Source organism: Amphiura filiformis, chromosome 12 (assembly GCF_039555335.1).
Source record: "Amphiura filiformis chromosome 12, Afil_fr2py, whole genome shotgun sequence".
Classification (NCBI taxonomy): Eukaryota; Metazoa; Echinodermata; class Ophiuroidea; order Amphilepidida; family Amphiuridae; genus Amphiura; species Amphiura filiformis.
The window spans coordinates 13180838-13207617 of NC_092639.1; the positions used below are offsets into that span (position 1 = coordinate 13180838).

General features: G+C 34.9%; 1 protein-coding gene across 1 annotated transcript in view; it reads right to left on the reverse strand.

Annotated features, from left to right (window-relative positions):
* Positions 1-1642: 1642 nt before the first annotated feature.
* The window catches only part of LOC140166636 (polyubiquitin-A-like), a 53553-nt gene continuing 28415 nt past the window's right edge, over positions 1643-26780 (reverse strand). The window contains exons 17-25 of the mRNA XM_072190136.1: positions 15122-15180; positions 14597-14671; positions 13242-13469; positions 11610-11819; positions 9462-9686; positions 8980-9204; positions 8211-8306; positions 4294-4599; positions 1643-3691 (exon numbers count right to left, since the gene is read on the reverse strand). Coding sequence (XP_072046237.1) covers positions 3480-3691; positions 4294-4599; positions 8211-8306; positions 8980-9204; positions 9462-9686; positions 11610-11819; positions 13242-13469; positions 14597-14671; positions 15122-15180 — 1636 coding nt within the window. The 3' untranslated portion in view covers positions 1643-3479. The remainder of the gene's footprint in view (positions 3692-4293; positions 4600-8210; positions 8307-8979; positions 9205-9461; positions 9687-11609; positions 11820-13241; positions 13470-14596; positions 14672-15121; positions 15181-26780) is intronic.

Here is a 26780-nt window from a genome sequence, read left to right on the forward strand (position 1 = left end):
TTTGCACTCAACATAGCTGCCTTGAAAATAAAAATGTGTGACTATGTTCTTTATGCATAGTTCAATACGTATGAAAACTCAAATTCATGCATTTGAGAACAAGGGAAGTGGTCACAAGTCAACAGTGCACGAAATATTACATGCGCGCAGTGCAAAAATACCACTTTTACGGTAATGCTTTTTATTTCCCGCAATTCTATACCATATATCGTCGCTGTTTTGGCATAGTGTCGTATGATGATTTTCGGGCAAAATGAGTTAAAATCTATGAATGAAACTCTATATATTCACAAAGTTTTGAGACCTAAATGTAATTAGTTAATGAGATATGGCACTAATTAGTATGATACGACATGGTTTTTATGTAAACCCCACCCTAAATCTTCATTCTGTGTATTGGCATATATTCGTATCATAGTCGTATCATCATGCGTCGCCATAGGCCACCATGTAACTGCAGTTTCCTATTGTTTTGGCATACTGTCGTATCACATGGCGTATCATATATTTTTACATAGGTTGTCAAATTGTGCATATTTTGGCATACTGCCGTATGAGTTTGCAGATTAATTACTTCTAATTAGTGAATGAATAAAAAGTTTGTATTAAGTTGAGAACAAAGACAAATATATTATTGATTATATTCTTTGATAATAATAAACATATTTTACTTTGGTGCTCTCCAGTGGGTCTTCGAAAATTGGAAAAACTTTAAATGCGATTTTCTCAAAACAGCATTTTTCGTCATACGACAGTATGCCAAAACAGCGACGATATACTTAAAAGTTGCTAGCAAACCAGTAGAGTAAATTAATACATGTTATCATTTTATTTCTTAACAATTGCAAGTATTATTATTTGAATGAAATTTGTGTTTTAATTATGTTTTTTAATTATATAATGGGCATAAATTATTGGAAGAACAGATTCTTTGTGGTGTAATCATTTCTGATTCTTGGTGGTGTAATCATTTCTGTTTGTGGATGGTTGTCCGACACTGGGGAGTCAATCATTCAAATTTATGTTATCCATTCATCATACAACAAATCCAATATACAATGAGTTACAATGAAAATAGCAAATATAAATATATTTTTATGTACAATATACAATGAGAAAAGCAATTATTTTTTAGGTATGGGGTATGAACATTTTTACAGTATTTATTGTGGGACATTAGTGCACATCAGACATCAAATTGCATTCTGAATTCGAAGAATGTCCTTCTGATATCAAATAATTTAGATTTTTTGAAATTTGCAATGTAATACACATTTTATGGCAAATCATTAAAAATTGATATTTTTGATATTTAACAGTACTTGAAGTAAACTTTATAAATCTGATGATTTATACTTAAAGTGTATGTAGGTGGAATGAAAAGCAGACGATCAATTGAAAATTTTGACCTTTCAATTGAAGATATGGATTTTTTCCCAAAACACCCAAAAAAAAATAGGTCTTTTTGGTGAAAAAATCCATATCTTCAATAAGAAAGGTCAAAATTTTCAATTGATCGTCGGCTTTTCCTCCCAGCTACATACACTTTAAGAATATATCAAAAATGTGAAAAATATCAAATTTTAACAATTTGCCTAAAGTTAAACATTTACTACAGAGAACAAACAAAATAGTATATGCAAGTTATAAGAAAACCAAAATGAAATAAGCTTACACTAAAAATTGTGCACTCAGTGAACATGGATGCAATAGTGAAGAGCTAAAATGCTATGGCCAAAATGCTGTCCATGTCCACTGGGCATACAATGGGCTATTCCAGAAATTAACAGCACCCCCCTAAAGATGACATGGGATTCCCATTTTTTTTGGATAAAATTTTGGTCTGGGAATTCCCAAAAATTTATGGTACAAACTTTAATATGTGTCTTCTTTAGGGGGGGGGGGGAGGGGCATTAATTTCTGGAATAGCCCAATTACAGTGGAATGACACATGATAAGAAATAAAAAACACGTAACATAATATTTTGCAGTAAACCTTTGACGAGAATGTATTTTAAGCGAACATCGCATATTTACTGAGTTGAAACACACTTGTCTCTGATTAGTTGCTGTGGCGATCTGCTGTTGCTGAGTGAAAATTTATGAATGAACTTTGTGCCGTACGCGCTGTTAGCTCTGACTTTGCAACATCACAGTAGTACGCGCTCGTCAAAGGTTTACTCTAAAATATTATAGTATAATGTATCAGAAAAATTATGGTGTCAACATCAACAAGTGCTGACATTACAGCAAAATATGATGGAGACCATTAGTACCAATGAAACATGATGGAAATTACAAATCACTTGGCAGATATTTTCCAAGGAGTTGTTTTTTCATGTCGTCACTCTGCTACGATTTTACTCATTTCTTGTAGTTTTGAGAAAAAGTACAAAATATGGTTCAAGTATGCATATAAACATTTATTCACCAATCTTTGGATAAGAACAAATGATAATGAGACAAATTAAAAGGAATTATCAGAAATGATTAGGGTGATTACATAACTTATACATGTGACATTCAGTGACTTTTACCTGTGACTTCGGCAAAAATCAGAGCAAAATCTTCAGACAAAAATCTGAGATAGTAATTTTAACACCAGAATTAATGTCTAACTCACCATTTGTCACCTGTCAAATTTGCCTAACTCACCCCAAAATCTTCATGGTCAATATCTATGGCATTATTACAGCAGGTGCACATGCTAATAGAGACATTATTTAGGCAAAAATTTTGCTGAAAAGTGAGTTAGGCAATTACCATAGCAGGGTGATGATATTCAGTTTAAGGTGCTTCCTTTGGATATAGGATCACTAACTACACTTCTAAATTTAGGGTCTCTTGGAGTTTCTTGGTGAAATGGATTGAAAATATACACCAATCCAAGAAGCGTTTACTGTATTTGGCCCTCTATTGACGGAACCACATTGCAGGAGATTTATTTGTTCAATCAATTCATGATCGTGTATTGAAAATCACTGTTGTGTACAATTCTGTATAGCACACAAACAAGTAATCGGTGGAACCCCCGACCTTGGAGACTCAACGTTTCGAAATCTTCTTGTCTGGTTTCCTAATCATGAGTGATGACTTGATCCAGCAACACTGGTGGTGTTTCTAGAAGATGTAGTGTTTCTAGAATTGTTCTGGATCAAATGGTCATAACTGTGACTGATGTTGAATGCTGCGCCCCTTGGTTGTTCATTGCTTTGTCTCCCCTGCGAGATTCCCTTATCCATCTTGGATTAGGAAACCAGACAAGAAGGTTTCGAAGCGTCGAGTCTCCATAAAATGCGAGTACTTTGTACATGGATATGCTTTATAGAACTTAGCTACAAATTGAAGATTGAACTATCCAAATGAACCTCTTCCAGAGTACAATTAATGTTTAAGTGAGCATCTCCTGTGGAAATTACACTTCCCAGCAGTTTGGTCATGCTACAAAATAATAAGGCATATAAAGTCCTGATGCATGGCTATGTATTCTTATCATTGTTATGTTGGTTGTTCTGCTGGCGCTTGCTTAGAAACTGTCTCCAAAGTTCAGGCATCTGCCTTCCTAATTCATCAATAAACTCTGTACTTAGACCAACTCCAGGCATATATGCATTTCCTCTTGTTCCAGATGGGTTGTCTTGGTGAGTATAGTCTTCCCTGCTACCATCTGTCAATGGCAACAGCTTGTCCACTGCAAAAATGAATAAATAGGATTATTTTGTATTATGTTGAAGAAGTATTGTAGTACTGATGCTATAATGTATGATATTTTTAACTAATTTGGTTAATTTCTTTTAAACCTGATTTTTTTTGGGCATATGTGTAATGTTTACACATCAGTCAAAGTGAGTTTTGGCCCACCACTAACTGCAACAGTATTGTTTTCAGAGATGTCCCCTGAACAGTATACAAAAAGTATACTAAAATATACTTGGTGGAAAGGTAGTTTTTGACAGGAAAAGGTCATACAGGGGTCAAATTTTAAAATTGCTCCAGTCATTTTAAAAACAATACGGTACTAAATTATTCCTCTCAAATTGTACACAATAAATAGTGGGTTCACAATGGTGTACCAAATGTCTTCAATTGGGGCCTTCATTTCGCAAAACTTCTGAGGGGGCACATCCCCTTCAGACACCCCCTGCATTGCACAAGCGCGACATGATGGCCACTCCGTTGCCATATATTTCCACATTTCACAATCCTTTCATAGCTCGACAAGAAATTCTCACCCCCTGATTGCTGGAATTCTGTACATTCTGTGTATACATGCCTGAATGTTGTTTTACATACCTTTGAGTCTCAGCTCAATTCTTTTGAACTCTCTATACAAATCAATGTTGATCTTTTCCACAGCTTTCATGAAGGACCTGAAACATGTCCTATCTTTTCTTTGTAGCATCTCAATCAGCCTTCCAATTCTATCATCATTTCTAGGTTGATTCATCACATCTCTGACATCATCAGCACTGAGTACACCCATAAATCTCAGTTCTCTTAGGACATCAGTTGAATCAAGCCGTTTACACAGGAGTTCGCAAGATGCATCCAAAATGTCACTGTTTAGCTGAAGTTCTTCACTTACAGTTACACAGGGACCTGTTGATAAAAATTGAGATTTTGGTTTATGAATTTTATCATATCCAAGCGACAGATATCCTGTGAAATATGAATGCCACTTTCTATTATCCCCTTGTATATTTTCTACCAGTCCAGTGGCGTAGCATCATAGGCCCCCCCATCAATCTGAAATTTTTAAAAATCCCATAGGAAAATTGCTGAAAAACGGCTTGTGCCCCCAATCAGACCGGGTGCTCCCCCAATCATGGTCGGTACCCCCAATGTGATGCCCCACCAGGGCTCTCAACTCTCACGCATTGGGCGTGAGTCTCACATATTGGGTCACTTTCTCACGGTCTCACGGCAAGGTAGAATAATCTCATGCCTACAATCCCCGAAATATGTCTTGAAACGTTAAAGCGTCTTTAGGGGAAAATAAGTCCCCCCCCCCACTCCCCCGTGCAATGTTGAAGCGTGCAAATGTGTTCAGCGTGTCTCCAAAGTGTCGCAACATTGAATGATGGGGGGTGGGGAAGGAAAAAAGTGTTAATTGATGGCCCAGCTTTCTTCTAATTCCAAATATTGAACATTTTTATGCACATTAAAAATACACTTTTGATTTCATTCAAGATGCCTAAAGCGTTTCAAGGACATTTTTCGGGGATTGTCTGATGCAATCGCAAAAATTAACATCTGATTTTAATCTTTTGGCTATAACTTTAAAACTACTTGATAGAATCACTCCAAATTTTCAATGAATATTAGTTAGTGCATAAGCTATGATGTGGGTATAAAACAAAACACCTAATTGTATCAATTTTGACTATATCGCCCTGCACTACAAGCAGGTTGCACCCATCACCTGTGTATGTCTACAATCATAGATTGAATACAATAGTCAATAGGGCTCTACAGAATCACTCCAAATTTTCAATGAATATTAGTTAGTGCATAAGCTATGATGTGGGTATAAAACAAAACAACTACTTGTATTAATTTTGACTATATCGCCCTGCACTACAAGCAGGTTGCACCCATCACCTGTGTATGTCTACAATCATAGATTGAATTCAATAGCGCTCTACTGAATCACTCCAAATTTTCAATGAATATTAGTTAGTGCATAAGCTATGATGTGGGTATAAAATAAAACAACTTATTGTATCAATTTTGACTATATCGCCATGCACTAACAAGCAGGTTGCACACATCACCTGTGTATGTCTACAATCATAGATTGAATACAATAGCGCTCTTTTCAAACATACTAATCTTACAGATGTGAGTGATCAGCATGATATAGTTCAATGCATAGGTACCGCGTGAAAAATTTCCATGACTATTTATTAATAGATTGGCTATGATGTGGGCACAAAATAAAACAACTCATCTTTTATTTAGGTAGTGGTCAAATAATTCTTTTGTACTCCATCCATTTGCATATCTTCTGGAGCGTGCCTATAGACCACTTGACATGTGACGTCATTGCCCGGCACTTTCCATTGTTCTTTGCCCTGCAGTGTGCGTGCGCATCGTAGTTTGCTCAGGGCATGTGTATTTTAAATCTCCCACCACATTTCAGATAGCACAAAAAGCCATTGAACAGTGAAGCAGTTCGTTCGAGCATATCGAAAGACCAATCCCTCGCCTTTGTTGATAAACATTCATGTCAAGTGGTCTATAGAGGAGATGATTTGAACTAATTACCTTATGTGCAAGCACTCTATAAGTAAATACTTATGAAACGTATGAAACTTGAACGTGGGTGGGTGTGTGGGTGTGGTTATCTTACAATTGCTATAGTGCCCATATTCATGACCTTTAAAGATGTCCGGATCTATTTGTGTCTTTATTATTACAATTAAAAAACCAATCAATTATCATGTCATATATAGATAATTTAGGGTTTTAAAACTTATTTTCGTGTTTCACAATGTCAATTGTCATGAATACAGAAGAATAGTTTATCTTACAATCGCTATAGTGCCCATATTCATAACCTTTAAAGATGTCCGGATCTATTTGTGTCTTTATTACAATTTTTAAAAAAATCAATTATCATGCCATAGATAAATTAGGGTTTTAAAACTTATTTTTGTGTTTCACAATGTCAATTGTCATGAATACAGAAGAATAGTTTACTGGTTTGAATAAGTCACACACAAAAAAAAAAAAAAAGAAAAAAAGGGGAAACTGTTGGGGCTCGAACCACTAGCCTTTCGTTTCACAGTCTGAAGTATTGTCCATTACACCACGCTGTCATTTTGAAATAATTACGGGATTCCGTGATATATGGGTGCGCACTGCATTCTCGTGATTATGAAAATGGTAAATCTCGACAGACGATTTACATTGCTAAAATCAGTAAAATGTAAATAATGTTAGAGCTAACAAAACGTAAAATAGTAAAATTAGATGTAGTTTTTAACAAGCTTTCAAACAAAACACTTCACAAATAAAAGTTGACACCAAATTGGCCTAAATTATGAATTTTGTCAACGGTTTACCATTTCTAAATTAAAGAAACTCCTTGTATTAATATTCAGTATTAGACTATGGTAAACCGTCAAATCACGATGTGATTCAATGGGACGATTTACAATCGCACTTTACCATTTCACGCAAATAAAATGATCAATTTTAAAGATATCTCTGCATGAGTAGGCCTACTTCATGAGCGTACTAATGCGATTTTTTATTGGTTCGTTTTGTTTTGTTTTTTGCTTTGGGGAGGGCGTTGGTCTGAAAAAGGTGAAAAAGGTCGTTTTTTGACTATATTGCCCTGCACTGCAGCGTTCACACGATACCTCTGCATTGAACTATATCATGCTGATCACTCACATCTGTAAGATTAGTATGTTTGAAAAGAGCGCTATTGTATTCAATCTATGATTGTAGACATACACAGGTGATGGGTGCAACCTGCTTGTAGTGCAGGGCGATATAGTCAAAATTGATACAATTATTTGTTTTATTTTATATCCACATCATAGCTTATGCATTAACTAATATTCATTGAAAATTTGGAGTAATTCTATCAAGTAGTTTTAAAGTTACAGCCAAAAGTTTAAAATCAGATGTTAATTTTAGCGATTGCCTCAGACAATCCCGAAATATGTCTTGAAACGTTAAAAGCGTCTTTAGGGAAAATAAGTCCCCCCACTCCCCGTGCAATGTTGAAACGTGCAAATGTGTTCAGCGTGTCTCCAAAGTGTCGCAACATTGAATGATGGGGGTGGGGAAGGAAAAGTGTTAATTGATGGCCCAGCTTTCTTCTAATTCCAAATATTGAACATTTTTATGCACATTAAAAATACACTTTTGATTTCATTCAAGATGCCTAAAGCGTTTCAAGGACATTTTTCGGGGATTGTAGGTAGTAAATCTCACGCAAAAAGATGGAAAATGAGTAAAATCTCACGCATTCATTAAAATAATTTGTTGTCCATACATTTCAGATTCTCGCCGTGGCTCAAATAATCATGGTCAAAATGAACATTGTAGTTTAGTCGATAAATCCCAGTATGCCTCTCACGCCAAGCAATTCAAAAAGTTGACAGCACAGGTGACCCACGCTACGCCACTGTACCAGTCTGTATGAGATGTTAATTTTTTTCAAAGCAAATTATTATACATTGATGTGAACCTACCTGATCTAATACCCGATGCTGCCTCCATGATACACAGATCCTTGTGGGTTTCACTGCTTCTTTCAATTACAGCACAACTTGCTGATGGTGGTTCAGCTGTGTGGAAACAACATAATATTGACAAATAACAAAGTATATGAATATGATGAATAAAGGGCTGAAATTTTATTTGTTAGCCTGTGTGTGTGTGATGTGTGTGTTTTCTTGGCTAAAGGAACTTTTTTGTGTTTTTCACATACAAAGAGACACGTACCCTACGTGCAATCGAATCCAAACATGGATGCTGTTTATAGGACTATGCAAATGTGGGCGTCTGAATCCATACTCAATCGACATACCGAGGACGCTTCCCGCCACGAAATTCCACGAAGTAGGCATACCTTGAGGTCAATGGATAGGCCTCTGCTTTTCCATATGCTTGACATGCCCTGCACAGTTGTCCTTGCAATAGCCAGTCTTCTCTTAATTTCAGTTGTGCTGTCACCACTGTTGTTAATCATTGAACCCAGATATTCAAATTGCTTCACCTCCTCAATCTGCTGTCCATCTATCACAATCTCATCACTTTTCCGCTCTCTGTCTACAACCATTATTTTTGTCTTCTAATCTTTGTGTTCAGGAGAAGGTGTTTTTCTTCGCTGGCCTCTTTGATGTGCTTCAAAAGAACAGCTCTACTCTGCTGCTACAAATAGAGTGATATCATCGGCGTACCTCAGGTTAGTTTTTAGGATATTATTAAATTTATTATTGTCATTGTATATTATCTTACCATCCTTTGATCCTATGGTATTTTCGCTCGGTTTAAGTTCTAACTGTGAATTCTCTTGTAAACCATAATCAGACATAGTATACTGACCATCCAGCTCTTCATTGCCGTAAAACAAAGCATGTTGACTGTCTGATGGCAGGCCAACCTCATCCGCTGTAACTCTGTTCAAGACTGACTCAGCTGTTTCCATTTGGTGAGAATTTAATTGTATGGGAATGCCAAGATCTGTTTAAGTAAATACCATTTGCAAATTAGTTTTACTATAAAAATGCTTTTATATCCAATCAGATTAATTGCTAAAAGGTTTTATTCTTATTTTCTTAAAAGAAGATTTAATTGATACAAACTCACACTAAATTTTCCAAACACATACTTAACTGAAAAATATATAGTGAGCACTCCTGTGATTCACTGAAGTTGGATCCTTCAATTTATTTAAAATATATCTTAACATGCTTAACAAAAGTTTGTTATGATCATACCTTCTGATGTTTTTACACATATTGTTATCTGACTTGCTTTGAGTTCTAGTTGAGATCCTGCCTTAATGCCATAATAAGCAAGAGTGTACTGCTCATCCAGTTCTTGACAACCATAGTACAAAATTTGCTGAGTGTAATTACATGCTGAAAGTTGCTGAACTTTTTTCATTACCATTGCAACAGTTTCTTCTTTTGGGTCAGCAATTCCACAGACAAATATATCACCTAGAGCACAAAAAAGGGACAAAAATGGTCAAAATGGGCTAAAAAGTACAAAAAAAAGGCCTAACCATCTTGAATATCAGGGCAGCCAGTATATTCCACAGGGGGCAAGACTTCTCACAGGGAGGAAGCTTTGATCCCCCATTGCTCTCTCTCTTTGCAAGCCAGGGGGATAAAAATAAGAATTATGTGATGGAAAATAAATGTGAACAGAACTATAATCTGCAAAGCACCACAGAGTAAGCACCTAGCTAGCTTGGGAAGATTCAAAATGGAGCAATGGGGTTTTCCCATTTTGTTTTTCAATTTAGTTTGTATACACAGGGGTATACGCTAACCTTTTTTGACCCCCGGGTTTTGACCACTAGCCAGTCGGGCAGGTAACTCATAAAAGTTCCAGCCCGGCAGAAATGTTTCCAGACCAACATTTGCGCGAGTTAGAGTACTATTAAAAAAGCACAATTTAAACGAAAAAATATAACTTGCTCTGACCATATTGATACCATTTGATTTTCACATTGAAAACATATCAGTGATATACACATTGTTGTTTTCATTATGTGATCTCAGCTCACATCTCAGAGCTAGCTTGGGCGGTTCAGCTCAGGGTTGCCATATTACCAGTTCATCATCCTCAATTTCTTACCCGCCAGGTGGGCGGATACTTGTGAATATTTACCTTCCTGACAGCAAGGTCACCCGCCCCTGGTGTTCAGGTGAACTTCAGGCAATGTTAAAGTACATAGTCAAAAAATATTGTTTAGCCTTAGAAAAGGAAGATATATGAAACATAGCTAAATCCTAATACTTTGGCAATAATAGTCAAATTCTAATATTTGACCAATTTTTGAAAATAAGGGCCAAAAACATGCATTTTATAGTATTTTTGTAACTGTGACAATCAAGCCCAAAGACTTAATTTGGTATCAAGACTAAAATTTCAGGGTATGCATTTTAATTTTTGGAAAACATAGCTTTTAAACCAATTATCAAAATTAACAGCAAACTTATGAGCGAAATACTCAAAATTTTGAATGGTTAGACTTGTGCCAAGTCTGAATTTTGTGACTTCAATTGTAAGAAAATATGCACTCAAAATGGCATGTTTTGGCTCATTCCCCCTAAAATTGCAAAGAATATTACAATTTGACTTACTTTTATTACCAGTTGGAACCAACTTAACCCTAACCCCCTCAGGGCTTTTTCACGACGGGTAGGGAAAGAAGGAAGGAATAAAGAGAGAAAAGAAAGAAATAAGTTGTTTGCTCTGGGATTTGTACCAAAGACCCCTCACAGCCAAGCACTGGGTCGGTGACTCCTTGCCACGGGTCTTGGGCTTCACTGGCCAGCAAACCGCACCTATATATCACTTAGGGTGATTGCTTCATCACACCACGTGGGATGCACGCACGAGCAGCGCATATATCAACTTATTTGTAGTACTTGGTCCTGTTAGGGTTAATTGAGCCTATACTGAGTTTTGATAGTGGTAACCTAACCCTAACCCCCCTCAGGGCTTTTTCGCGACGGGAAGGGAAAGAAGGAAGGAATAAAGAGAGAAAAGAAAGAAAGTAGTTGTTTGCTCTGGGTGGGATTCAAACCTGAGACCCCTAGCATGCCAAGCACTGGGTCAGCGACACCTTGCCACGGGTCTTGGGCTTCGCTGGCCAGCGAAAATGTGCCTATATATCACTTAGGGCGATTGCGTCATCACACCACGTGGGATGCACGCACGAGCAGCGCATATATCAAGTAGTATTTTGTAGTACTTGGTCCTGTTAGGGTTAAGGATTAAGATTAAGTTATGTTTCATTTGGCAAAACAAGATATATCAATATATATAAAAATATCAGTCATACTTTTTTGGAATCGGAAGTAGAGTATATGCTCCATACATACATTTCAGAAGATTATTTGTGACTTCACCTTTAAGGTTTATGAAAATTCGACGGAGGAATATATGAATTGTATCCTCTTTCCCAATGTTATAATATGCAAGAGTTCTGCCATTTTCAAGCTGTTTACCAGCAAAGATAAGTCGCTGCTGATCTGGAGGAAAACCTTCTTTGTCCTGAATCTTGGCTTTCACATTTTCAATAGTGTCTGATGGTTCAACCTCAAGAGTAATTGTCTTTCCTGCAGAAAAAAGGAATTAAACAAAAAATTATTTTATTTGCAATAAGTGATTTAAAAAAAAAATTTTTTGTCTTTATGAAGTTAGAACAGCTTTTTTATTCCAAGAAAGAACCAGAATGGGAAGTTAAGAGGAGTCCAGCTATAATAATTCATCTTGGCCCAGAGGGGCCTAAATGTAAGGCCCGGTCCACACGAGTGTGTTTTTTCCCGTCGATTACGATCGTGTCATAATCGTATTATAATATTAGTACCGTGTGTCCGCTCAATGTCGTCGGCATACTACAATCGTGTCATCATTCGCGAATTATTAAAATTTCCATCATTGGGCCGGTTTCTAACATGATCGTGTCGTAATTAATGATGAAAATTACCCGTGTGTACGCATTTTGTCATTGTATTTATGTTTACTCAATGGGCTTCGTAATTACCGTAGCGTGAATTTATTACGACACGATGTCGAGATGCTGACCGTGTGGACGCTCACATCATTTATTTATCATAATCGTGTCATAATCGGGTGATTACGACACGATGACGAAAATATACTTGTGTGGACTGGGCCTAAATTAGGTCCAAACTATTTTCTGTGCTATTACAGGAAAAAGCAACAGTGTCTAGGTTTTTTCATTTTAGTATCATACAGGAATCAGCATTGGAGTAAACATAAAGCAAATAATTCTGCTTTGTTACCTCTTCAACCTTTTTAAAAAAATTTTGGGGATTGAAATGCAAAGCACTGAAATTAAATAAAAGAGTTGAGGCAGCAAAACTGCCTTTTAATGACAATTATTTTTCAAAGACAAGTCCCTACAACACCCACAATTACAAATTTGAAAAAATTTTGCAACAAAACTGAGTAGTATTCAATGAAAATTGAACGCCTAGAGTTCTGAGAGAATTTTCTTACCACACCAGTCCTTCATCCTCAAAAAGTTTGAAATGGCATCCTTGTAAGTACCAATATGAATAGCCTTAGACTTGCACATATTAATCTTACAAACAGACAACCTAGCAAAATTATTTAAGAAACTAGAGAGGTTCTGAAAAGAATTCAAATCACCTTGTAAAAAATAAGTAGTATCATCAGCTAAAAAGGCTGCCATTTTTCTCAAATGTTACCCTGAATGGGCTCAATGGCATAGGAGAGGCATAAAAGAAGCCATTTGGGAGTGCATTGAGCAACCATCACTGAACAAGAAAGGGAGACTCAATCCGCTATAACTTATCTCTTATGCATGGGACCTGGCCATTGCGACGATACCTAGCTGTTTATCACATGACCAGCCCACCAGGTCAGTTGCCTGACAAAGATCTTACTGATATTTCATGACTTCTAAGTCTATCCGAGTAAAAGTGTTTTTGTCACACCTTAAAGCACACACATGACACACACAGACATTTAAGAATATTTGAATACTTCACCTGTAGTTGTTTTTGCAAAAATGTGCATCCCACCACGGAGGCGCAGAACAAGATGAACTGTGCTCTCTTTCTGAATGTTGTAATCACTGAGGGTAGGACCATCTTTAAGCTGTTTACCAGCAAAGATAATTCGCTGCTGATCTGGAGGAACACCTTCCTTGTCTTGAATCTTCACTTTCACATTTCCAATAGTGTCTGATGGTTCAACCTCAAGGGTTATTGTCTTTCCTGCAGAAAATAGAATGAAATAAGAATTTGTAATATGATCTGATTCAACCATGTACAGGTAGTTATTGTTAATCACTTGCACAGCTATCAGTAATCCCCATTAAAAGGGCATTTCGTGATCCACAGCCTCATCCCCCCACTTTTCTCAAAAAAAGTTGAGATTTTTATATCACTGGAAACCTCTGGCTACATAATGTTTATATACACAAAATTTCTTGCAGATTAATTCGTTTAGCAAAGATATCGTGAAATTTGAATTTCGTTCTAGTATACCAGAACGAAATTACAACATAGGATTAAGGATCAGTGTAATACACATATTCATGAATAACTTGCAAACGCAAAATCTGAATCAACTGTAGCTTTTTATCATGGATATCTACTGAAAAATATCATAAAAAGAGGTCGCTAGGATCACGAAATACTCCTTTAAGAGGTAAAATTTCATTTTCTCTGGCCATATGGATCTGATTTTCTTTTATTTGGATAAATGATTACAGATTAGTGTTGACTGGAAATAATTTGGTAAAATATTACAGGTACAATGATAGGAGTAAACTAATAATAATACCAAAATAAGTTTTGAAAACGTCACAGCTTGGTATAAAAATTACTAAATCTGCACATGTTGTGTGGCGATACCGACACTTTTTGGTTGGAGGCAGGCAGTACCAGATACGTGTCACAACACAGCCCTCTCGACCCTTTTTTTAAACTTTTCTTTTTGGGTTGGCCCTTTTATTGTTTTATATTTACTTGTAATTTACAATCTACTGCTCCTATAGGTGGTATTTGTGCAATAAGCATTTCAGCACCTTTCTACTTCTTTGCTTCGAGAAGTCAAAAACAATTCATGGATCTACGGGTAATACTGATAATAATCCTATGGACCTGCACCTATTATAATGGATTCCCGGTCTCTATCTCCCTTTGCCCCTCTCTATCCTCTTTCCGTTCCTCTCCCTCACTCCTCTCTCTTATTTTCACTGCACTAGGAGGGCAGGGCCCAAATAGGCAATTTTTGCAAGGGGTCAATTTCCCCCAGCAGCTATGCCACTGCCCACACATGCAGCTGGCCACCCGCCTCACATTCACAGACATTTAAAACTTTATTTGGGTGACTTTACCTGTAAGGGTTTTGATGAAAATTTTCATCTTGGCTTCGAAGCTGATGAATGGTTCAACATCAAGAGTCGTATTTCCTGCAGAAAATGGAATAAAATGAAAATAAAATGTGTATTCTTAATTCACATATAATTTGAAACATACATATTGCTTTTTACAAGTGATAAGTGGAGATAAGTAACACTATAAAACATGATAATTTGGGTTTGTTTCCCATTCAAATCAAATACATAAAACAGTGTATTATCAGTAAATGTTACATCTGTTGGTGCATTTTTAAGCAAGAATGTGATTTACTTACATCTTAAGAAATGTAATACTCTGAACATTTTTGAAATATATCAAAGAGCTGGGTATTTTCATGTATAAGTACAAGAAGGGTTTACTTCCGTCATCATTTGATCATGTTTTTACTGAATTAGGAAGCTTTCATGGATATGATACTAGATACAAAACAAATTTCCGACATGAAATTCATAAAATTAAAACTGTTTTTAACACAGGACCAAAATTATGGAACAGTTTACCTGAATCAGTTAAGGATGCAATAACTTTGAATTCTTTTAAGAAAGCTATCTCTTCCTTCCTAAGTAATACAAATGATCAAATGAGTAGCAGATATTCCAGTCTTGTGAGTCGGTAAATTTCTGATAAATTATCACCATAATTGTTTTTCCCTGGAAACGTTGCAGTTTGGCTGGATTATGGTGGAGGGTGGGGTGAAAGCTTTTTTTGTCCTTGAATATGGTGAAATTTTGGTGAAGTGGTGAAGTGTTTCGGCTTGGGGTTATGTTATCATTGAGTTGTTGTTGTTTTTTTGTTACAAGATTATCCTATACTTTAAATTTACATTATGTTAGGGGTTCATTCATGTATTTTCATGGCTGGGCGGTTGTTTGTGCCCGAGGGCATAAACGGCCGTTTAGTCGTTTGGATATATGAAGGAACCCCGATCATACATACCTGAATATTTTATGATTCTTATATCATCAAAAACAATATAAAAAAAATTCATTACAAATACATTATTAAAAAACGTGATTTTCCTTACCCGACGATATCACGTCCGGGACGACCAATCACGCGCGCTGTTATATAGCGTGTATGTATGAACGTAAATTAATGCTTATTTACCGGTTGATTAACCGTCTTTTTTTTAATTTGCCGGTAAATTAACAACACTGACTTGTTTATTTTTGTTTATCCTTATTTGTTAGGCCTACGCACTTGTCTTGTTTAGTTGTTATGTGTGTTTAATTTTTTTGTAAGGTGGTGCAACACTTTTGCAGGCATTTGCCTTTTGTTGCATCTCCTCCATCTTGTGTTTTTTAATCATTTTGGTGTTAATTAAGTATTCTTTGTATTTTTGATGGAAATAAATTGAATTGAATTGAAAAAAAAAATATTCTATTATAATTTGTGACACAACCTGGGCCATGGGGGCCATAAGGCAGCAAATTTGAAACTGAGATAAAGGCAAAAAAATGAAGTAAAAAAACAATAAAATACATAAGAAAATACACATCACAAAACCTCATAACTTTAGAACCAAATATGCTAGAACTTTGGTGTTTTCAGTTTATGATAGCCTATTCATACACTCTAAGATAGCATGAACCAATAAGAGCAATCATTAGAAAAATCAAAACCATGCATTGATTGTGTATATTGTGCACACCGCGTACTACGCCCAGTGCTTGACACGCGTTCGCGTAGGCTTGATTCATTTTTGGGCGGGTTGTTGCACTTATATTTGGTTCTGTTTTCCAATATTTTTAGTGATAATTTTGTTTAAAAAAACAGCAAAAATCATGTGTTTTTTCTTCTCGTGTATGAAATAGGGGTTCGGGGCTCGTGCATTAGACGCATCAACATCCGCGCATGTGCATTATTTTGTCTAATTTATCTCCCAACAAGTAATACGCGTTCATTAACCTATAAATGTTACTACAAGGTAATAATTATAGTAACTCAATTGTCAAAAATGTCTCCTTTGGCCCCCATGGAGCAGATCGTGTCACATTTGTAAAGTGTCTTACTCCGGGGTCTTACTGGGATAATTCCTGATTATTTTTGTTCTAGATTCAGCTTTATACCCATTCTATTCATAGCTAATAATAGTACAAGAGGAAATTCTTTTAATTCACTTCTTGTTCCTCATTACAAGAGCAACTCAGTAGTGGTGATGTGGTGTATTGTGCCACGATACACCACTATGTTATACACTTTTTATGAAAAAAGTACATCACAGTGGCGTATCGTGGTACAATATGCCACTATGTGATGTGGTTTTTTTCTATTTACAAAAAGGTGCATCATATAGCGGCATATCGTACAATACGCCACTATGTGATACACTTTTTTCTACATTCTTTAACATTTTCTTACCATACACCCACACTGAAAACATTAATTCATCAAAAAAGTGGTCTAATTTAACAAATTAAAAGTTAGTCATTGTATGAAATATTTTGTCATTCAAGATTTAAAAAAATGTTGAAAATGTGCTTGGAATGTTGAGGAAACAATTTACAGCATTTTAAATTTTAAATTAATCATTATAAATATTTTCAAGACTTATAAATATTCATTTTTTAATGACGAATTAATGAATGATTTGTAAAATGACAAATTAATGAATGACAAATATGCAGTATGACAAATATTTTTAGTGCATGACAAATTAAATGACTAAGTAGCCATCATCAATTTGTCATTTATTAACCATTTTTAGTGCATGACAAATTGATGATGGATTGTGAATTAAAAATCATTTAATATTTGTCATAGAACATATTTGTCATTCATTAATTTGTCATTTTACAAATTATTCATTAATTCGTCATTAAAAAATGAATATGAGTCGTGAAAAGATTTACAATAATGATGAAAATTAATATAAAATGCTGTAAATTGTTTCGTCAACATCCCAAGCACATTTTCAACATTTTTATCTTGAATGACAAAATATTTCATACAATGACTAACTTTTAATTTGTCAAATTAGACCACTTTTTTGACGAATTAATGTTTTCAGTGCATTTAATAAATTAAATTCATTAATTTGTCATTTTACAAATTATTCATTAATTCGTCATTAAAAAATGAATATTTGGTCATGTGTCATATGGTGGGACCCCAAAATAGTGGGAGGTGTTATATTTTTCTTTCCTCTTCCAGATTTAACTGAGCTATTCTTTGTCCAATTGCATAAAGTTTGGGCTCATTATACAGCTTGATTATTCTACTCAAATATGTTGCCCAATTTGAAATTATCATTTGTTTAATTAGTGAAAAATATTAAAATGTTAACTAGGATAAACCTGGAGGATAAGCAGTAAAGGATAAGCGCTAGAGGAGTATGTGCAATCTCTATGAGAATTGCTGTAGAAACATGATATCTTTTTTAATTTTACGTATATTTTCACACCCTGTATCACCACTTTGGTCAATCATAACATAGCTAAAGTATATATTTTATATATACTTTTGCTAGTGTTACCTGCCACAACCTGATAGTGTTACCTGCCATAAAATTATATTACATTAGAGGTATTCCATATCAGTAGCAAATGCAATAAATTATCAATTTTCTAATAACATTTTTTTTTCATGATATCACCCTGTATATTTTCTTACACACCCTGTATACCAACATCAATTTTGCATTGTCATGATTGTTGGATTCCTTGGAACATAAGCTTTCCAAAAATATATAGTTTTGTTGGTGTGAGATGTATAGTTTTAGACATGTATCAATTTAAGTGAAAATGAGGACAAATGATCAAAATCAGTGCTTGTAACACAAATGTGCCCCACCATTATGACACATTACCATTTATGAGTCATGAAAATATTTACAATAATGATGAAAATTAATTTAAAATGCTGTAAATTGTTTCAACATCCCACGCACATTTTCAACATTTTTATCTTGAATTACAAAATATTTCATACAATGACTAGCTTTTAATTTGTCAAATTAGACCACTTTTTTGACGAATTAATGTTTTCAGTGCATTTAATTATTTTTTAAATTACTAATTAATTACCGGTACTTAATTTTCAGCTTTGGGACTTGTGGGGTGAATTCCCGAAATATCATCAGCAAATCAAAATTATTTATTGAGAGGACTCTTTAAATATTGAAAGGTAAAAGAAACTCCATACAATCTGCTAGTATACTTCACTATGGTACCTGCAGAAATAGCTGAACAGCAGTAGGCCTATTATATAAATACATCATGCTTTGGTTCCTTGTGTTTGTTGCCCGGGTTTGTTGCTGTACTGTTGATGTGTGTTAAAATACTAAATAATATAAGCTAATATATACAACAAAAATATATGAAATTGAATAAAGAGATTGTGTCCACAAAAAGGAAAAGTCATCAAATTGTTTAGTTTTTCATTATAGAATTAGATTTTTGAGTATTCCAAGCAGCATTTTCAGAGCTCAATATGTACCTGTCCTATTTGTACTATATGGAAATAGTATCTAAACTAATGCCATGCTGTTTACAAAGAGTCACACTCTATACTGTGTTTTAATTCACAGAGCCTTGTACATAATGTACATGTACATATGCTTTAACATGAAAAGATCAAAGTCAGTATTGACATTGTGTATTTGAACCTGACAGTGTATAAATTATACACAAAGCCAACACGCAACAGATACTGGTACTGGTGTACAGAATGCTGGAAATGACAGCTGAAATGAGGTTCCACATTTTCAATTAATAGTGGAGTTAATTAACACATGCATTTGTTTACATTTTCAATACCATACCTTAAAAAGAAACCAGTAAATAATAGGATACTATCAGCAAAAATCACAGAAGGATGTCACAAAATGGTGTTCTGTATGAGACTGGGAAAGCACCGTCTACAGCTGGGAAAGCCCCATATGGCCAAAAATTTAATTTGTTATGTTGCCCTCAAGTGGGAAAAATGGAAAACTTGGGTCCATCGGTTGATTATCTTTTTGTTAACCTTCAATTTTTAAAAATCCCCATTTATAAATAATGCTTCTTCCATTAGGGACATTTGTCAATTTTGACGACTGGATACTTATTAGATAATCAATTTAAGACTAGTCTTTAAATAAATATTAATTTGAAGTCAAAAACATTTTTTTAACATATCTGTAAAACCGTCATAAAAAAAATTGGGACCCTAATTTTTCAGGATTTAGGGTCGGTTGCTGAGGGCAACACAACAAAAATTTTGTGCCTTAATGTTGCACTATGTGCTATAGACCAGGGAAACCGAGATGAATTATGGGAATGAAAACTGAAACCATATCCTGGGTTAAGGGATCTGGAATGAGCATTTTGAGCATTTCAACAGTATTTTTTGTGGGACATGAGAGCACATCAGACATATCAAATTGCATTCTGAATACTGAAGAATGTCTTTCTGATATCAAATAATTTTCATTTTTGAAATTCACGATATAATACAAATTTTATGACAAATTATTAAAATTTGATATTTTCACATTTTTGATATAATAACAGTCCTCGAAGTAAATTTTATAAATCTAATGATATATTCTTAAAGTGTATGTAGCTGGGAGGAAAAGCCAACGATCAATTGAAAATGTTGTCCTTTCATATTGAAGATATGATTTTTTCCCCAAAAAGACCTAATTCTTTTTGGTGTTTTGGCAAAAAAATCCATATCTTCAATTTTTTCCCCAAAAAGACCTAATTCTTTTTTGGTGTTTTGGGAAAAAAATCCATATCTTCAATACAAAAGGTCAAAATTTTCAATTGATCGTCGGCTTTTCATCCCACCTACATACACTTTAATTATAAATCATCAGATTTATAAAGTTTACTTTGAGTACTGTTAAATATTAAAAATATCAATTTTCAATCATTTGCCATAAAATGTGTATTACATTGCGAATTTCAAAAAATCAAAATTATTTGACATCAGAAGGACATTCTTCGTATTCAGAATGCAATTCGATATGTCTGATGTGCTTTAATGTCCCACAATAAATACTGTCCAAACGTTCATACCCCATCCCTTAAAGGGGCATTTTGTGATCCACAGCCTCATCCCCCACTTTTCTCAAAAAAGTTGAGATTTTTATATCACTGGAAACCTCTGGCTACATAATGTTTATGTACAAAATATTTCTTGCAGATTAATTGCGTTTTGCACAGATATATCGTGAAATCTGAATTTCGTTCTGGTGCACCAGAACGAAATTACAACGCATTGTCTATGGAGCAGTGTAATACACATAATCATGCATTACTCGCAAACGCAAAATCGGAATCAACTGAAATTTTGGGAATAGGCTTTTTTCGTGGATATGTACTTAAAAATGTCATAAAAAGAGGATGCTAGGATCACAAAATCCTCCTTTAAGGGGGCGCAATACCAAATAAGTGTCTCATAGGATAATGTGAGATTTTGGCCTACTTCGAGCGCCATTCCTGGCGTCCCTGCAATACTTGGTAAAATAAATTTGGTATCAAATTAAAGCTCTGTTTCTGTAGATTCCAAAACTTTTGTCGGCATATATCGATGACCGTTGACTTTTTTCGCTATTTCACGATGCAAAAAATATGGCCTAAAAATATACTAAATTCACCACTCACATTTCAAAATCGGAAGTTGTCTTCATCTGCCACAGAGAATTGCTTTTGAGATAAAATGTCCGTTTTTTTCTGCATGTTATCATTGAAGACACTTGTCGAATTCATGAGCTGATATTGAGTGATTTAAAGAGTGAACATGTCGGTAGATATGGTCGCTACAATCTCATACTCACTATGGACTATATTAGCCGAATTTCGTTCTTACATAAAATGCGTAGTGATTTAGTGTTGCGCCCCTTAATTTGTTGGTACCTAATTGAATTTAATTTGGGCGGCGGGATATTGTAGACAAATTATTATTCTTTTGTTGATATACCTGATAAATTTGTTTTGTAGCTAGGGTGATGATCAATAATATCATAATTATACAGGGTGAGTAAAAAAATGCAATAAGGCAAAGATGACATATTATTTTGGAACCTTAAGTCCAATATTTCAGTTGCTGAAATTTTATAAAAATGTTATGTTCAATAGTCACTATCTGTAAAAAAATGAAGTGAATTGCATTTACCGTTTTATTTTTACTTTTTACTGCGACACCTACTTTCAATATTTGTCGTCCATGTGGCACCTGCATTCTGAATGAAAGACAGAAAGACTAGAAAGAGAAGAACATGAAAAAACATGAGAGAAGAGGGAGGGGGGTCTTTTTTTAAATGTCACATTAATATAGACCAGAGTGACATCAAATTTGAACAAGACTTACAAAAACTGGTAAGATAAAAATACCCCATGCACATGCACAACAAACACTGCAGATCCAACGTTAACACTGACTTAAAGTTATAATTAGATTATTATTAGATTATTATTTTCATCATATTCATATTCAAATAAGGTATCTCCAGAGAAGATGAATTTCTTCTCATCTTCTCTGGGTATCTCCCATTTCTTAAGTCCTTCATATATTAGGGAGCTGTCATTGTATTCAGAATGGGGGGGGGTCATGAATGTACTGGCAGGGTCATACATTTTTTATACCAAAAATAGGGGACAAAAACAGGGAGTTATATAATTATTAAGGGCTGGTGACTCTAAATTTTCACATGCAACCTACAATCTTTAGTTATAATGCAAAATTTTCCTGTGAGACCAAAAATAGGGTCTGGCAACTCTAAATTTTCGCACACATTCTTTTAATTTACATTAATGAATTGTGTCCACAATCTTTGGTTATAATGCAAAATCTGGGGGTTATTATTATTAAGGCCTGGCGAGTCTAAATTTTTGCACGCTATGTGCAAATTCTTTTAACTTACAATGAAAATGTGCTGTCCACAATCTTTAGTTCTTTATAAGCTTTTATACTTGCGATGCGATCAAAATTTTTGTGCACACCTCACTTACACTAAAAGTTTTCATTTAAGGAGGCTGTGTACTCTCAGACATGCATGTAGTAAAAGTGCAATAACTTTGTAATTATTCGCGCAAGACATATAACAGTATACATTTTTATGAAGGCAAGACATCAATAAATCTTAATATAAATACAGATTTGGGGTAAAAACAACAATTATGAAGAAAATCACAAAAAAGTGAGTTTTTGGCAATATTTGTTAGGTACATCAAAAAAAAAAAATACTCTTTCCAAAATATTTTATTTTGTTTTTAGCTCAATCTTGAGGCTCCATTCCAAAAACGGTTTTTTATTTTTTTGATATTGGCCTTATTTTTTGAGATGTTTACCATATAAGGCATCAAATTGACCTTTTAAAATTCACAAACGCCTATTTGCACAAAATGATGCCTAAAATCGGAAATAGACCAAAATATAAAAAAATGAGAAAACGTTTCTTGAGTCGATCATGCTTTTTACGATGATCATATTTGCTTACCTATAGATGCTGTATTTATTGAGTTATCGTGTACCTAAATCGTCATTTTACCGAGAAAATGAACATTGAAATAATGGCCGTTGAAGTTTAAAGTGGTCACATTTTGCACTTTCATCGAATCTCGCAGGAGAATGCGGCAGTTTTTATTTTTCTACCTTACATTACATAAACATCGGGTAAATCCATGGCCCCTTGAGAAGTTTGAGCGAAATCCATTCATAACTTGATATTTAAATCGAGGGAAAGAACTTGAAAAAACCCACATTTTATCAGCTAAAACGGAGCCATTTGATCACTAGGTTTTTGTGCTTCCGTGGTGTTTCCATAAGATGCGCCGCGCATGTAGATGAGCGTCGCGTATGCGTAGCATATTTGTGCGTTGTTGCGTGTGTGTACCCTGCTGGTACAACAAAGATTTTCTTTCCTTTTCAATTTCAAACACAAGTGGAATAGTGAAATAAAATCCTTAAAATATTGCAGTTGGAGTTTACAAATCTGGATTTTCATTCCTTGTATTTATAAAAAACATAACAAAGTATAAACATATCAAAAAACTCAATTTTGCAAAAGAAACAATGTCTAGAGTACACAGCTGCCTTTAAACATACCTATAATGACAATGTTAATGACTTATCCTTCACTTTTAAAGAATTTTATTTTTTTACAATTTTGCTGGGATCACTGAATGGGCCTTTAAAAAAAAAAAAATTGAATTTGAGTCTAAAGTCCAGATGTTAAAGGAAAATCTCTTCAATATAAAATGTAATGAAAAAAGAGAGTTACAATTTTCATGGCTAACAGGAAGATTTGGACCCCTTTCTCAGACCCTTAAATGGAGTCTCCGGCAATCATAGCATTATGCCTTATATATGTTAGAAAAATAATTATCAAGCATGAATCACATGGTTTTATTTAAAACAAACTCATATTGACCATAAAAACAAATAAAAACAGTTGGCTCTCAACACACGAAAACTATATTTTAACATTGTATCTAATTTAAGAGTACTGTTAATTTACTGCAAATTGTGAGCAACATAAAATATTAATTTTAATCCAAGGGGTGATGCAATAATTGTGTATATAAGGGTTGAGATTTGTTGCACAACTTGGAGGAACATTACACACATTTGTGGCCAGGTCAAAAAAGGGAGGGGGTAAGTAATTTCTGGCACAGATTTTTTGGACACCTCTATACAACTTTTATGATAATGGCACAGAAAAACAGGAAAACTTTTTTTAAATGGGGTCTTTGGGTGAGAGCCAAAAGAAGCCTCGAAAATTGAATTGCTAGTTCTAAATGGCTTTGTTATTTCAAAAGAAGTAACAAAAGGGCCAGGGATAGATGACCATGATGACTTTTTGCTGTTGAAATGGAAATGGAAGGGTCTTTAGGTGACAGATTGAAAAGGAAAATAAGGGGTCTTTGGGTGACACATGTGATCATAAAAAATATGGGGCCTTCAGGTGACAATAGTGCTGAAAAAGGGGGTCTTAACAGCCCTACATACGTACGCGTCATCTCCAAAGTGGGAGTGCTCCCTCCCCCCTCCGGGCATAGACCCTGTGTTCAGGGTCTATGATTTAGCGTAGTAATGTTTACACGCCTCCAGTCACATGACCACCTGATGGGAGGTTGAGTGACAGCAGATCATCATAGACGGCAGGCAAATGTGTTCAGGTAAAACATATTTGGCTCATAAAGCAATCAAATAGCTTTTTCTTAAACTTTTCTCATTTATAGAAATCAAATGTTCAACCCTAATGTACTCTACACATTTTAGAAAAACATTTGCTTAACTGTCTTGTTTGTGTGTGGAGAAGAGTTTTATTTAAATACACTCATGTTTCTGCTCCCTTGGCGCTAGGTTTGCACAACTTCAGCTTTTTATCATCTGACTAATCAGCACATAATTATAGTCACAACTACATAATGCTGGTCAAAATCTGAATAAATTGCCCAAATTGTAAAAAAATACACACAAAGAACTACCAATCATGTCCGCTACGTACTACAACTATAGTTGACTTAGTCATGCAATCCAAATTATGGCTGTAAACAGTTGAATTCAAACAGTTGATATGGTGTGCTGTGATAATTTTACTATACAATCTGAGACTAATATAGGTATGTTAGTCTCAGAAAAACTAATATAGGTATATTCACAGATATTGGAACAATATCTGTGGTATATTATACTAAAATGCAGTAAACCTTTGACGAGCGCGTATTGTAAGGATACATCGCGTATTTACTGTGTTGCACGCACTTGTCTCTGATTGGCTGCTAAGGCGATATGTTGTTGCTGAGTGGAAATTTATGAATGAACTGTGCGCCGTATGCGTTGTTAGCGCCGAATTTGCAACATCACGGTAGTCGCGCTCGTCAAATGTTTGCTGCATTTGAGTATAGTCTCAGATACAATCTACATGCTTTACTTCTTTTTTGTATATATAGTTTTGTAATTTTCACTGTTAAGTTATAAGCACAGGCATAGCTTTATGATATTGATTCAATTGGAATGAATTTAAAAAAACTTAAACTTTTAACATACAGTGTGGGCCAAAAACAACTTTACCCAAATTAAAAGGTTCATATCTCAAAATTGACAAGTCTGCTTCAAATTGTTTTCACATTTTCGTACAAAATATCTTCTTAAGGGGGTACTACACCCCTGCCCAATTTTGTGCCTATTTTTGTATTTTTCTCAAAAATTATAGCACATTGGTGACAAGTAAGATATGTATATTATAGGGCAAGGACTACAACTACTGCACTGGAAATTTTATTTCAGCACAGACAACAGTTGTGGAGTTACAGTCAAAAATGAGGAAAACCAATATTTGATCAATAAATCAATAACTACTTGCCTTGAGTTGCTGAATTTTCAGTGCAGTAGTTGTAGTCCTTGCCCCTATAATATAAATATCTTACTTGTGACCTATGCGCTATAATTTTTGAGAAAAATGCAAAAATAGGCACAAAATTGGCCAGGGGTGTAGTACCCCCTTAAAAGTATTTGGTGAAAAAACTATTCAAAAATGTATTAAAATAAAAATGTGACGCTAGTTTTAAATCAAAGGGTCAAAATTAACTTTGTCCACGCGAAGGCGTACTAGATGTCGCTTTGCATCACTCGCAATAACGCGTTCGATAGAGAATGAGAAAGACTCAGTATATGCACAAATTTGTTCAGCAATTTTATATAACACAATCGAATAAATCAAACATAAACAATTTAAATGTCAAGCTACGATATTTCGTCATGATATGCAGCTTTCACGCTGCAAAGATATAAAAACAATGCTCTTCAAATATGCACAAAGCAATTGTAACATCAGACCTCATTTTTTGTCATTACGAAATGTTATCTACAAGAAAGTTGGAAGTTATTGCACTTATTTCGTTCGTGGTATTTTCGGCAAATTGTTGCGTCGACAACATACTCTGGGGTTAGCTGCAAGTTCCCTTTGAACCGCTGCAATATTTGCAGCTGAACGGTCACTTCTTGGACGTCCGCTCCGTGCTTTGCATCTATTCATCACACTTCGAGGTTGTGAAAGTTGTTTGTAGTAGAGTTGTGGTAGGTTTCAGGCGGGACTCTTACGTTCGGAAACAAACCGAAATTGGCGCTGCAATTCCAAAAAGCTTTCTGTTCTTAAGTATACCTCTGCCATTTAAAAGTCCTCTGTTGTGTTGTATTGCCTTATCTTGACACATTGCAAACCTATTT